Source organism: Neltuma alba, unplaced genomic scaffold (assembly GCF_004799145.2).
Source record: "Neltuma alba isolate B1F8T4 unplaced genomic scaffold, ASM479914v2 tig00012185_pilon, whole genome shotgun sequence".
In the NCBI taxonomy this organism is placed as follows: Eukaryota; Viridiplantae; Streptophyta; class Magnoliopsida; order Fabales; family Fabaceae; genus Neltuma; species Neltuma alba.
In genome coordinates this window covers 249,655-265,690 of record NW_021636727.1, presented here as the reverse complement: position 1 = coordinate 265,690, position 16,036 = coordinate 249,655, and the positions used below count along the sequence as shown (strand labels likewise).

The 16,036-nt window shown below is 32.6% G+C and overlaps 1 protein-coding gene across 2 annotated transcripts; it reads right to left on the bottom strand.

Moving 5' to 3' along the window:
* Positions 1 to 3,936: 3,936 nt before the first annotated feature.
* On the bottom strand, positions 3,937 to 10,913 carry LOC114724321 (probable disease resistance protein At4g27220). 2 transcript variants are annotated; one of them, XM_028910657.1, is made up of 4 exons: positions 10,822 to 10,913; positions 7,402 to 7,428; positions 4,339 to 7,363; positions 3,937 to 4,196 (listed from the first exon to the last, which is right to left on the bottom strand). In XM_028910657.1, exons 3-4 carry the CDS (start codon positions 7,308 to 7,310, stop codon positions 4,082 to 4,084), a joined length of 3,087 nt encoding a protein of 1,028 aa, XP_028766490.1. In that variant the 5' UTR covers positions 7,311 to 7,363; positions 7,402 to 7,428; positions 10,822 to 10,913; the 3' UTR covers positions 3,937 to 4,081. The 2 variants fall into 2 exon arrangements, with proteins under 2 accessions (XP_028766490.1, XP_028766491.1); XM_028910658.1 differs by having other exon boundaries at positions 3,937 to 4,188.
* Positions 10,914 to 16,036: the final 5,123 nt, after the last annotated feature.

Sequence of the window (16,036 nt, the reverse complement as noted above, 5' to 3'; positions counted from 1 at the left end):
ATATGTCCCAGATGCTATTACTGACCTAAGTGAGTATTACTAAATCTCATATTCCAGCTGAAAATGCTCCAATTAGTATAAATAAAAGTGAGACATGCCTGAAGCATGAGAGATTAATCGGTTCCAATATAATTATATGGAACAAAAAAGAGCATGAAATTTAAAAGTTATATTAAGGAAGCATGTTGCTCTAGAAGAGTACTGAGACATAACTAGTTGAAAAAAAAAGACCCTAGAAGAGGTTCAGGTACCTGAAAAGTAATGAAGAGATCCCAATAAGTTATGTCACAAGAGGAAAAATGGAACCAAAAAGATAAAGTTGTCGACAACGTTTTTGATAATAATATCACGTGATTTTAAAGAGGATCTTATATGAAAATAGAAATTTGGCCAAAAGCAAAAGAAAAGGAGAAAAGATGCAATGGAAATATAATTATTATTTTAATATGTGAAAATTATGGACCTGCAGTCCAAACACATCAAATACAAAGTTATTATGTGACATATGAATATTTTTGTGAAAATAAAGAATTTCACAAAGGTCTAGTGATTATGATTAGGCATAGTATTTTATGGTGGATGCAATAATTTTTTGCATATATTACTAGTCTAGCAGTATATCAAAAATGAAATATGCGTCTGTTAGATATCGTTATAGCCTATGCATGTGGCTCACTAAATAATGAGGTTTACATGAGAATTCTTGAGGGATTTAAAATGCCAGAAGCATTTATATAGAAGAAAATCATCCAATATTTAAAATATTATGTTGAATAAAATAATCTGAGTATACATATCTGGCTTAAAAAAATATATTAGAAAATAAATAATTTTGTATCTTACTTGACCCATAAATCAAGTTATTGAATGCATCAATGATTGCAAAATGATTGATTTTGTTATAATAATTTTGTCTGCAAAATATATTCAACTAAATAGACTAGAAGTCCCATATATTTATTCTATAATAATATTTACATATATTGTTAATATTACGTGTTATAATTTTATTGGTAAGAATAAGTTTCTACAGATATGCATGTAAATAACGAAATTAAGATTAGACATATAGTTCTATAAAACTATTATATGATATCGTTTTGTTCCAATTAAATTAATCATGCTGATGCAAGATATATTATAGTGTTTTCTTAGAATAACCTTTCTTTGCAGTTTCCTTAGTGCAAGTGAAGAATATATTGATAATTCCACATATCCAAAGATATATTAGAGGAATACATTTCAATATAAACTGATGATGATGTACTATGCATAGTTCGACTAAAAAGAAGATATGCTTGAAAAAGCATTGGACGACTTGAGAAACTAGTATACTTTATTATGATAAAATGATATAGAGTTATACTATTGACAGGGGGAGCAAAGGTCATGCTGTACTCTTTTCCTTAACCAAGGTTTTGTCCTACAGGGTTTTACTGGTTGAGGTTTTTAATGAGGCAGTTTTAATATATATTGTGTATTCTTGTTCCTTCACTAGGTTTTTGTCCCACTGGGTTTTTCCTAGTAAGGTTTTAATGAGGCACAATATTTGTTTATGGACATCCAAGGGGGAGTGTTATAAATATTAGAATATGTGGATGTCCATAAATTCTCTCAACTTTTGACCTTTCATATTCTACACTCTATAACCTCTCCATTGAATAGTTTTTAGGAGTTTTTATTCCATAACTTAGAGGTTACATATACCACACTTATGTGAATTAATATTGTTATTTATTTTATGTAACCCTTGGTTGAGTTTTGGAGTCTATAAATAGAAGGCTATGTAATGCACATTTTGATCATCCAAATGAATAAGAATACACTCTTCTTTCTCTCAATTTCTCTCTTATCTTACTCATCTCTTTCATTCCAAATCTTACTTATATTTCTTATTTTTCATAACAAATAATATTTGGGAATGACAAGTGTTGATTGTGAAATGACAAAATATACTTCCAGTTTTAATTATAAGGCCTTATTTTTTATTATAAATAAGATCTTATAATTAAGACTGAATGTAGTACTAAGTAAGTATATAAGTAGAATTTTGTCTCAATTTACATACTTATAAATGATTTTTAAAGTTATGTCAAATCGGTTAAATAATGTTTGAGCTTGAAAATGGAAGTGGTGATTTAATTTCGTGAGACTTTCCTCTCCTACTATCCTTTTGTTTTCCCTTCACTGTCTTTTCTTAGAATTAATATTTTATTTGATATTTTATAAAATTATTATTACAATTTTAATTTAAATAATCTAAAATTACAATAGAATACAATTATAAATTATTTAGATTAAATCTCAACTATTTAAGTTTATTTATAATTTTCATAAAAAAATTAATTTCAATAGTTAAAATTTTAATCAAATAATAATAAATAATGAAATTAGAAGAGAAAGAAAACGCTACATATAATTTTGTACCCTAATAACATGAAATTTTTTTTTTATATTGTATAACTAGTGCTTATTCCTCTAGATGATTTAAAAAAAAAAATCTCTCCCGATGATTCCGTCTTCGGTGGATAAGACGGTAATTGACGAGAGAAACAAAAGTCAAAAAAGCGTTGGGGGAGGGTGATCGTGATTGATCCAAGCGTCACTTTATAAAGAATATAATATTAATATAACCTAAAAATAAATTGTAGCAAAACACAGACTTTTTTTTAATCCACATAAAATAAAAGGAAAATCACAAATAAAGTCCCTGATAAATATAAAATTATGATTTGGGTTATTAAATTTAAAAAGTTACTGTTAGAGACTAGGTCTTAAATACGAATTAGTCAATATTGTGTAAAAAAACCAAATTACCTTGCTGTTTAAACTTCTTACTTTCAACTACGGGCATATTATTTTGAAATACTTAATTTATAATTTTTAATATTGTACTTGTTATTTGATAGCACAAACTTGTTATTTAAAATACTTAACTTATAAATTTTAATATTGTACTTGTTAGTCTCAATAGTTCACTTTTTATTTTCAATAGGAGAACAATTTGGTCTTTTTCACAGCATTTGCTAATTTACATTCAAGACATAGTTTTTTACAGCAATTTTTTGAGTTTAAGAAACCAAATCTCAATTGGTGAGTTTTTGTCAAAATTGCCTTATGTTTTAAATAGAGATAAGATGACAAATAAATTTAATATATTGTAAATATTTAATTAATACTAATTTCTTACTTTTATTTAAGATGTCTGAGAAATCATTTTTAAATTGAAAAGTAACACTACTAATATTTAAAGCACACACTAATAAAAATAAAAATAGAGACATACATGAGATGTACTCATGGTTGCAAGAAAAAAATTGTCTATGAAGATGAATTTACATTGGTGAGTGCCCGGCACATTAAAAGGTAATAGAAGTTAAATATTTTAGAACATGTTAACTTGATAATTTTATAAGAAGGAACAGTGTTTAAAAGGTGTAAAATAGATTTGTATGAGGAATTACAAATAATAGCTATAATAAAGGCATGAATAACTATATTTATTTAAGGTTAACAAAAAAGTAATTTTGATTAAACTATATAAGATTTTTTTTTTTAAGAATTGTTGGAAGAAAACCATTTTCATTTTATTTTGACAAGTGATTTTGATCAGCTTATCAGAAGTTGAAAAGAAATTTTATTTTAACATTCTCTCGAGTTTAGCTTAAAAGTAACTTAAAAAACCAGGCCCTAAATATGTGTGTGGGAGTACGTATTCAAGTTTTGGGAAGCTCAAAGGTTCTTTCTTTAAGTAGTAAAATATGGTTCAGAGAAAAGGGCGGGGGGGGGGGGGTCATAATCCAAAGCATTCATAAGCCATGATATGAGAGGCCAATGCTGTTTGATCACCCTGTGATGCTCTGTTTCTCCCTACGCAATTACCAATTTGGATAACTAAATGGTAAATGACTATAGACACATCTTTACTTACACACCAAATCCTTCTTCAAAGGCATATGGTTAACAATAAGTCTGGAAAAGAAACATTGAAATAACTTTGAAATTCCATTGGTCTCGCCATAAATTTAGAAGCAGCAACAATGTTTTGCTTCCAAATATCAAACATTACACAAACTCAACATTAACAGTAAAATAACACAACTTGAATCAAATCAAGTGGCGACTGTGGCTGCCTTTGAATGCTGCTTTCACAAAGTATGACTGCTACTTGGAGCAAACGGGTCCCTCCTGCATGTCTCCATATCAGAAGCGAATAATGTAATCAAATTAAATACAAGTGGATAAAAGATTTTAAAAATAAAAAATTACTATATCTATATTTAAGTTTATTTATTATAATATACATACGAACAAAGTGATATGTGTTCTGAGGCATACCTGGTCCAGGGATGGATGACAACGTATGGTTGAAGGAGATGCTTAGCCTGGGGCTGGTCCCACTGCAGTGATTCCCACCACTCTGTTTCACATGCTATTTGTTCTAGTGTTGTAGTTGATCGTGATATTTGCTGACCTTCCTCTATTCCGAACAGCCCCAGAGGCAATTTCTTTAGAGCATTGCAGTGAACAACTTCAATGGTGCGTAGAGAATCACATTGAATGTCCCCATTGTATATGCTTTCCAGTCTTGGTAAATCAATCAATCTCAACCTTTGCAATTTTAGAAGGATCACTTTGGCTGCATGGCTGCTGCCTTTAGCATTTGTATTCCTCTCTCCTTCAATAAGTTCTTCCATTGCTAGGCAATGAACGATGCTAATTTCTTCAAGACTTTTGAGTTCGAGGATGAGCTGCTTTTGGAACAGAAATTTCAGTGAGTCACATCCTTCAACATGAATTCTCTTCAGGTTCTTTAGAGTACCTGGTATCACAGCTTCCCCGCAAATCATCCTCAAGTGTGGCAAATCATATAGTTTCATTCTCTCTAACTGTGACAAATTGTTCTCCTCACTTTCCAGAATGCATTCCATCCCGAAACACCATTTGATATTACAAGTTTTCAAGCACATTCCATCCAATAAGTGCAAAGACAAGCGTTTGATCGTACGATCAGAATTATGAATTACTAACTCCATGACATTTCTCGGAATCAATTCGGTGATCTCTGCTTCTGAAAGGTTCCTTGCTCCATGTCTCTCTCCCATATCTATTGCTAAACTAGTTCTCTCTAATAATAGTGAAGTGTCATCATCGTCTAGAGACCCAACGACAAGCTTGAATTCCTTCATTTGAGAAAACTGGAGACATTTAACAATTCTTCTATAAGCTGTAATGTCACGTAGCTGCATGTGCACAAGAGACAACTTATGACAGTATCCAATTTCTTCAACTCCAACTGCATAAGAGTAAGAATTTGTACTCTTAGATGATACTCCAATCATAGGGGAACCCAGAATTAACAACTCCTCTAGAAGAGTAAATTTAGACAAGAGTCCAGCTCCTAAGTTTTGGACGGATGTGCAGGAGAAATCCAGGTGTCTTAGATTGGTCAAATGTTCCATCCCTTCTGGAAGTTCTGTCAAGCTTCTAGAAAATGAAAAATCTAAATACTCCAATTTTGTGAGCCTCGCTAAAGAAGGAACACGAATAAGATTCCAACATTGGCTACATATCAAGGCACGTAGATTCTTCAAATCTGAAAGAGACATAGGCAGAGCACTGATCCCAGTATAGGAGAGATCAAGAACTTTTAGCCCTTGCATATTGTCAAAGAAGTCATCTGATATATTTTGTTCAAATGAGTTGCATTGAAGGAGTAAAGAAGTGAGTCTGGGACACATTGGATTGAATCCTATATATTTCACGTCATTTCGCATCAATGATGCCCATTGAACATCTTCTTTCCATTCCTGAGGTGGCGGCAGTTTTACTTGTCCCATGCCAGCTTTCACAATGCATCTACGCTTTGTACTCATGATTGTGAGGGCCATATCTCTTATCAAATCATGCAATTTCACATATCTCACCCCATTCCCAATTTTTAAGTCCAACAAGCAAGCAGATATTAATTGGCGTATAATCTTTTGCCCCTTTCGTTTCATGTCGACCATGCTTCCGCCACCTAATAAATCTTCCCATACCCAGTAATTAATCAATTCATTCTCATCAATTAGATGACCTTTTGGGTATAAAGCACAAAACAGAAAGCAATACCGCCTTGCATCATCCTCTAGTTTTGAATAGCTCAACTTCAAACGAGAATATACTACTTCCTCAAAGTTGTGAATACTAGTAGTTGAAGTTCTTAACTCTTGTAATGCATCCTCCCACTCTCTTATATCGACTGTGTTTCTCAATGCACGCCCAACTGTAACAATAGCTAGAGGCAAACCACAGCATTGTTTTGCCACTTCCATTGCAATTGATTGTACATCTGGATCTGATGGCACAAGTTCCCCAGCTTTGTCATTGAAGAGATTCCATGCTTCATTCTCTGAAAGAAGTTTCACTTCGACATCCTTGTCTGTTTCCATGTCTTTGCACACTGTACGGCTTCGAGTTATTATCACTAATTTACAACCATTCTCCGCTGTTGGAAAAGGAATTCCAACTTCTTCAATAGAGAGTGGCTCCCAAACCTCATCCAAAATCAGTGCAAATGTCTTCTTCCTATCAAAAGCTTCTAGTAATTTAGAAGCTCTTGCTCTTTCATCATCAGCATCTTGAAAAGTCAAACCTAATCTCCTAGCTATATCTTGTTGCACCTTTCTTGGATCCTTTGACGCTTCCACCCAAATAATGCAATTAAATTGACTCCTTCCTTTCACTAGGCGGTTGTGAATCTCTGACATGATAGTCGTTTTACCTGCTCCTCCCATTCCCCAGACACCAATCCTTCGGACTTTTTTGTCAAGTAGGAATTCCCAAATCTTCATAAGAATTTGTTTATGTGTTTCATATTCCACCATTGGTATTGCAGACAAAAGATCACCTATATTGTCTACAGGAACAAAAATTGAATGCTCTAAATGTGGAACATCAAGTCGAAGTTCACAAATTTCTCTAATCTTCTCCTCAATAAGCTTCCCCATTTTGATTCTTGAACAAATGAAACAGCATCCTCTATGTGAGCCATTTTCATCCAAGAGCTTGTTAACTTCTGTCTTTACCCCATCAACTCTGTTAAACCAGAAATTACATCGATTTGTTGGCCGTGCTCTGTTTTGAATGCACAATCGATTTACTTCATGTTCAACATCTCTTTTACAAGTATCCAACTCTTGCATAAAATTATCTAGTCGTTGAATACTCCTCCTGGGTGCTCTGAAGTGTTTATAATTTTCTCTAATTACTTCATGCAGAGAGCAACACAAGCCTAGGGTGCTTGACACACATCCAAGAACTTCCATGGTTGGCTCCAAGGAATTCGAACGAACAAACGAATATAAAAAGCAAAATGTATGTTGCTTTTTTTTTTTTTTGACCAAGAGCAAAATGTATGTTGCTGGAGCTAGTGTGTCCTGTCAACTACATATTGAAAACGTAACGAAAGGTCAAATATATGATCTCCAAATTGAAAATCATAAACAAAAACCAGCTGGAGCGCACGGTTAGCTAAAATAGAAACAAAATGGTGATTTTAGTGAGACGATCATTTCATGCAACCTTTCCTAATAGTGTGATATGTATATATGCCTTATTCATTCTTCGATGTGGTGTGTATGAGCAAGCAAGTGAAAGAGTAATGTCAGGAACAGCGTGAAATATCAAAGGGTCTCCAAAATATCGCAATATACTGACAAAACAGTCTAAAGGAGCATTCATCAATCAGGCCCGTTGAGTCACTTCGACCAGGTTGGATTAGGCTCATTCAGTACATAAAACAGAGAGAGAACAATAAAGGGGAAGAATACCGTCTCGTAAAATCGGCCATGTCCTTTGTGGTTCTTCAAAATGATTGCTTCTATGTCATGTTTCTATCGTTCTCTTCCATCCACATCAATGGAGAGAGAGTCAGAAAAGAGGGAAGTGATGGAGAAAACAAAAACAAGAAAAAAGAGACAAGAATTTGTGCCTTTGAAAAAGGAAGGGGTGTTGTATTAAAAACTATTCCTTAGCTCCTTTTTCTAATTTGCATTCGCGTTCTCTTGCCAACAATGTACTACCTCTTTGTTAGTTGACTTTTATTTTGGTCTTAAATATAAGACCTCAATCCATTTTGTTTCTCATATTTATACATTTTTTTTCAAAATAGCCTTTCTAACAATAATAATTTTAGTCAATACACTTGATTAGTAAGAATATTTTAGGAAACACAACACTTATTTAGGACAACAACAACAACAATAATAAAAGAGGTGATTTCGGGACACTATCCTCTCATTTTTTTCCTTCTTTTCTTTTTCTTTCCTTTTCTTTTTACTATCATTTTATAATTTCATGTGTTTAAATTTAATATTTTATAAAATTATTATTTTATGCAAATAAATTTCTACTATTATAATTTGATCAATATAAAATATAAAATTTTATTAAAATTTAATGAGAATATTTTCTTATAATTTTAAATTGTTCGATTGAAATTTTAATCTTTTAAATTTATTTATGTAAAATAATAATAAGAATAAGAATAGAAATTTCGGAAAATTGTTGAAAAATATCTCCTTGCAAAATTTATTATCAAAGATACCTGAAATTTTATTAATGACTCAAGTGCAACTTATCTTCTATGAATGCTACTTTTTTTAAGTGTGAGGAATCTATCTTTAATTATATGCAAAATAAAAAATATTTATACACTAAAAATATGATGTAAATAGTTTAGAAAAAATTACATTTGCTAAAAATGAGTTATACTCATTCAAAATATTAGTATCTTAAGTACTTTTAGATGATAAATTTTATAATCAGTAATTTTTGAAATAATTTTACAAGATAGTTAATGTATTGTGAAAACTTTAATTAGATTACAATAAAAAATAATGTTAAAAAAGGGAAAACAGAGTCTGCCTTAGTCAATGTTCCCCGGAGAAGGCAGGCAAAACAAAAGGACGTGAAGGAAAGAGGGAGAGAAAGTTGAATAAGAAAAGAAGTGAAAAGAAGTGAATTTTGTTTCAGAACATAAACATGCTTTTAAGTGTTTAGATCGTAGCTCCAACGAAATCCCAGCTGGCAGCTTTCTGTATCCAATTTTCTTACTGCATCTCTCCTACATCTTTTTGACGAGCATCCACCTTTTGCATAAAAAAATTCAGCCGCTGAATCTTCCTCTCGGATGCTCTCAAGTGTTTATAATTTTTTTTTTTGAAAAAATTACATTCAGGTCCCATACAAGAGAATTAATTCACAAAAAGTCCCTCAAAATCCCAAAATAACTCCCAATTCCCCAGGAACCTGTGTGTAATAAATTATAATTGTGAAATTATCTATTTAGCCCCATTCATTTACAACCTCAACAGTAGCTGTTAACAATCTGAGGAGAAGTGGTTAACAATCTCTGCAGTGCGCTTGGTATCTCATAGAGTGAGTTGTCAGGGACACTGCTGAGGTTGTTAACCACTTCTCCTCGGGTTGTCAACAGCCACTGTTGAGGTTGTAAATAAATTACTGCAACAAAATTAATGAGGGTAGTAAATAGGTAATTTGGTAATTTTAATGTATTACACATAGGTCTCTGGGGACTTAGGAATCATTTTAGAATTTCTAGGGACTTTTTATGAATTAATTGTCTTGTGTGGAAACTCTGTGTAATTTTTCCTTTTTTTGTTCCTAATTACTTCATGATGAGAGCAGCACAAGTCCTATGAAGCTTGACAAACTCCCAACAAGTTCCATGGTTGGCTCCAAGGAATTCAAACAAACAGATGAATATAAAATGCAAGGTGAAATATATGATGTCTAACTAGGAATAGAAACAGATTAGGCTTTGGGCAAATAGGCTTAAGTCTATAATAAGTGTTTAAAGCTTAAGCATGGGTCTGAGCCTGTATAGAACTGCCTCCCCCCCTCCCCCCGCCTTAGACCTGAGCTTTTGAAAGGTTTGGCAAGCCTGAAGTCATTTTAAAGGTCTACTTACAATGTAGGTAGTTAAAAAGACCTTATGTTTCAATCTTTAAAAGTCATAAACACGTTTTAAGCCTACTAAAACCTATATAAATGTATGTATTTTGTATCCTTAGAAGCATATATATTTTAATATATATTAATAAAATAAATTTTAAAAAATTAATCTAGCCGTACTTTAAATTTTAAGGCTTAGCTTGTTAAAGGCCTCTAGGCCTTAGGCCTGACCTACTTGCTCAAAAAATTCAGGCCATATCAGGCCCAACCAAGCCAGGTTGTAGGCCTATGATATTTCCACCTCCATCTCCAAGACTATACAGGGAAGAGCATCAAGAGCGGGAATATATTTGAACAATGGTTTTCCAAATAGAAAACTATAAACAAAAACCTGCTCGAGCACATGTGAAATCAAAATAGAAACAAAACGCTGATTTTAGTGAGGCATATATTTCATGCTGATTTTTGTGACAAGTAGATATGACTAATTCATGCTTCTGGCTGATGTGTAGCAGGAACTATCAAATATTCAAACTTCATTTTAATCGAGTCTTCCAGGTATTGCAACACACTGAGAGAAAAATTTGGAAGGGGTATTTATCAATCAGGTTCAAAAACACAAAATATGTCAAATCAGGACATCTACAAGGTTGGAGTCACAGTATTCCAACCTTGAAGACACCGGCAAGTTCACTATTTGTGGTGGAGGGGCTATTCTCTTTAAGAAAGAAAATTATGCAGTCATGAGAGGAAGAGGACAGTAAATAGTAAGAGGAAGAATCCGGATGCTACATAAGCATAAAATTGAATCCATCGGAAAAGAAGATAGATATAGAAGGGAAGAAGAGGAAATAAACGTACCAAGCTTCTATTTCAGCACAAAAATTTCAGATCTGCTCATGGCATCGCATCCCATCACCCTTCCTCCACCTCTTTTGAACTCTTCCGTCTCCTTCGTGGTTCTTCAAGATGTTTGATTGGGTGTCACGTTTTCTACTTTTCTCTTCCGTCAACACTGAGGGAGAGAAAGTCAGAAAAGACAATAGTACGTGTTCGAAAAAGGACCCGGTTATGTGATTTCGGGAGGCCAGGCATCATTTAAAACACCATTGAGAAAAAAAAAGAAAAGGAAAACTCGGAATCAATGAAGTAATCAACCCATCACCCTAAACCGCAGGGCATGTGAGAATTAGGCAAGTCTGATACTACTGGCGAAGATTTGAAAGTTTCAAAGGGGAGGAACATTTTCATAAATGGGAGTGGGTAGTAGAATTTAATGTGAGATTGCGTTTTGTCAAAGTGAGTAACGTGGTAGATATAAATGACCCCATTGATAATTTTGATACATTTAAGACAGAAAGTCACAGAGCCTCATTCTTTTCTTCCGTAGACACAAAGTCTTCATTATACAAATTAAAATTTACAAAGTACTATTCTAATCCTATTTATATGACACTTTCAATATATTTCACACAGGCTAAAAAAATTTTAAAATAGATTTTTTTTTAAAAATATAACAAATTTTCTACTTTACTTTATTTAATATATAAATCTTTTAAATAAAAACATCCACATTATAATAAATAAAAACAAAATAGTATATTTATATTAAAAATTTAATTAGGTGATTTATAAATAGGACTAAGAAAAACTTTCTATCTCTACCTTATACATAGGACCAAAGGAGTATGTATGTGAGCTGCGAATTATAGTTAGGTCAAGAAAATACTTAATTCTTCTTAAGCAATGTTAAGTGTTTTAACCTTGTGAACAGTAAAAAAATTTAAAAATAAATAAATAAAAGAGCTCCCTCTAATTAGATCTAATAATATTAGAATTTCCGAAGTCAATTAGAAAAGTTAGCGTGGCAGAACTTATTTGAATTTGAATGATACATTGAAAAGAAAATCTCAGAAGATTGAAATATGATGAAAAATCAGAAACCAAAAACCAGAAGAAAAAACTTGTTTTAGTTTCAACTTAACTTTCAAGTCGAAAACTCTCAATCACAAATATCACTCTTGAATATCAAAAGTAGCTTTTTTTTGGTTGAAAATACCAGTTTGAGTCACATTACCCTTAAATTCTAAGGAAGTGCAGACTCCTCTGATTCATAATATAAATTGTTAGTTAAGCTTTCTCTCAAATCAAAGAATGTTAAATGTGTTAAAGAATATGATTGGAGCGGATGGAGCATATCAGCATATAGATTGAAAGCTTGCGACATATGATTGATGAGGAGGAGGGATTAGGCAGATTTTCATTTGTCAAAGGTTACAGCTTTATTTGTGCATGCAAGTTGTCGTCGGTGTCGATCTTTGTGGATGGCAGCAACGCACCCACGTCTGGATCCCACCTGTGATCCCATCAGCATCTTAAATAGGGTCAGCATAATGGATGAGTCTCATTGATTCAATATTAAGAGCTGCTTGTTGCTTCGCGTGGATGTTTATCTTAATTACATCTTCATCTTTTTTTTCAAGTAACTCTCACTATCCCACCACTACTTTTTCATTGCTTTTATAGCTCAGACTTAGCTCATACTCACTTTTATTTGACTTTATTGTCCATTACTTAACATGGAAAGGACCTTTGATATTTAAGGCTCTGTGTGTAAATAGAACATTTCATTTGTATGTTATGAGATAATACAAGGTAAGATAGTACCCATCATGCTATTTCTCAGTTGCTTGGAGGAAAGATTTTATTTCATTACTTGTCACGATCAAATTAAAATGCCCAGATGGAAAGTTAAAAAAAAAACAAAATTGCCGGTGCGTCAAAGATTTTTTAAAACCGACGTTTGTGGCATGCATAAAATTGATTCAAATTCAAAATATTAAGAATGAAATTGCACTACAAATACAGTTAAGATGCCAAATGCAATTGATGACCTCCTGGGCTAAAACAAACAAGAAGAAGAAGTAGATGGCCTCTCAACTGCATTGGTTCCCAAATGTCTCTGGGCTCCTTTCTCATTTGAAAATGAAGTCCTAAAGGCCCAAACTTTAAATTGGATCAAATTCTCCTTGCCCCAAGTTCGGAGGAAGACCCAATTGAGGACTACCAAACAAACACTTAATTGGATTGGCAAAATCTTTTAAAACTTTTCATTACACTGAAAAACAGAGTATACGAGGTTAGATCTAATGAAGTGAGTTAATTTTACGCAACATGACGATTGGTAAACACTGAACAAAGTTTAAATTCACATTGAAAAATGTACATCCAACAGTGCTTAAACAAAATTATCTTAAATGAAAGAATACCTCTAAGTAGTGGGGGGAAAAAAAACCACATGTCTTAGATTTAAGAGAGAGAGATCAAATTTTTTTGGGAAATAACAATTTTTAAATACTCTTGTCCAATTGGATCTCCAAAAATTTCCAAACTTCCTTTTCTTTCAATAGTCACTTTTTTTTTGGGGTAAAGATATGTTTGGCCACAAACTAAACTAGGGAGAAGGATATGTGTATACCTAGCCTTAGCAGGGTAAAGAAAAATTAACTTCAATTGCTGGGAGAGAGTGCAACATTGTCTGAGCTTGGAAGGAATATGCATATATTAGCTTTATGGTATTTAGCAGCGAATGTCGTTGGTATTTAGCAGCAATATGCTGCTGTTAAATGTCAATTTTAACGGTGACCCTATACTGCTGAATGATACTTTCATCGAGTTAAAAAAACATAATAATAATAACAACACGTCATCACCCACCTGCCATTTCAAGCCACGCCATCCATTACCTGTCACCTCACTTGCCTCCCTCTCCGCCGCCAGCCACATGTCGCCATATCATTGCCCCCATCACCAGCCACGTGTCATCACATCTCGCCACATCACGCCATGTCAACTCTTAATATTTTCACCTCGTAAATGTACTTGCTCAAATTCAAACCCTTGACCTCTTTGTTATTGTGTTGACCCTCCTACCATATAAATTGTGATGAATTCTCACCTTTTTATTGCGAAATGAGATATATATCTCTATGATATTATTTATAATATATATTTATTAATATATATCTGATATAAATATATAAATATTATTGTATAAATATGTTAAATTATACATATGTTAATGTATATGTTAATATTAATATATATTATAAATATTATGTAAATATATATTAATATTATATCTTATATTTTAATATATGTTGATAAAATATTTATCATATACTTCTTAAATAAACTAAAGTATTTATATAGTGAATGAAATATAATACATCCAATAAATTTCTTATTTATCTTCAGTTTATAATATTATTTAATATTTTAATTAGAAATAAAAATTATTACATAAAAATAAAAAATTCATTTACAGATTATGCCATCTATTTTCTCCTTGCTTGAAAAAGTTATTTTTCATCTACATTAATTATACAATTTTTAAAAAATTTGTTGGTAAATTTTTACGTATATTTTCCGCTTTTATTAATTTTATTTATTAATTTATTACAAATTGTAGAATAAATGTATGATTTATACTAATATTTTAAGATAATATTAAATAATTATATAATATCATATGAATATATTTAATATATTTTTTAGCTAATCTATTTATAAGGATATCTTGATTAAGGTGTTTAGAAAAAATATCCCATATGGCTTGGGGATAAATTTATTAAACTTTTATGAGCTTAATTGTACGATTTATATTTACCATCCATTTCTTTGCCTCCCAAACACGCTAAGGGGGTGTTTGGGTAAAAACAAAATTATGATTTCAAAAGTGCCTTTACGGTATACGAAGTAAATATGTGGAGGAGTTTATCTAGATTTGTGAAAAAGTGCTTCTAAAAAGTATTTATGGGGTTACCCAAACACTCCCTGAACAAGATATAAATATCATTTGTCTCTTATGCACACCCCCTCTCATCCTCCCTTTCTCACTCTATATCATCTCTCTAACAAAAATAATGTCCTAACATCACATTATTTTTCAAACTCTCTGACTTTAAACACATCGATATGTAAAAATACTGTATATATTAATAATATATTACATTCATGAACAAAATTATTATAAAAATATGACAATTTTTTTAAAAAAAAAAAGGGAAAAAAGTTTCAGAAGAAGGGACTTTGTTTTGTCGCTACTAAAATTGGTAAGTTTTAGCAGTAACATCTGCTGTCACCGTTAAAAATCAAAATGTTGAATGGCGATACAAAAAGTCACAGTGAAAACTCAAAACTTTTGACAGCGATAAAAAAAAGATGGTCACCAAAAATGTTACTTTTAGCAGCAATATTTTATGTCATCACAAAAAATCCGATTTTTGGTAATACTTTTTGTGTCGTCCCAGAAAGTTTGGCTTTTAAGAGCGGCTTCAAAAGTCACCGCCGGAAGTTAACGTTGAAAGTCATTTTTTTTAAGTGCACCAAATGGCGTAGCTCTTCATGTAGCGTTGAAATTGAAACAGCCATTGTTGTAAAGCCCTTAGGTGGGTGTTACTAGTGCCTAGTTCCAAACACCATTATTATTGGAATCTTCGTTATTGTTATTGTTGTTAATTATCGTCATCGTCGTAGTCTTGACCGCCTTCTTTGAGTTCTTTCTGTTGATGAAGGTGAGTCCTCAATGGAGCAACAATCAAGAAGATAATGGAAGTGAGACCACTTCTCACAGAAAATCCAAAAGTCGGCTAGGGTTAGGCTTTCAGTTTCAGAAGACGACGTTGAGTCCCTTGAGCAGTTATCGGAAGGGATCAACCATTTGTCTTCCAAGTTCTTCAAAGTTCCTTTCTCTGCTAATCTTAAAATACCTTCAGAGAAGTCTTTAACCAATGGAGAGCTTCTTTGGAGCACCTGCTTAGTTATGCGTATCAAATAGGTTAGAGACTTGGTGTAATAAGAGAGTCAATAGACATGGCTAGGAGGGATTTTGTGTTGAACTGTTGGTGGGCGCGGGCGACAAAAAACGTGCAATGGATATCGAAAGAGGAGGGAGTGTGGCACGGGGAAGGGGGAGCGGAAGGCGGTGAGGTTATCAAATAGAAGAAATGAGATATTTGAGGGAGAGGGTGGGACCAGCGTCACAATATGAAAACTGCAAAAGCCAGAGCAACAG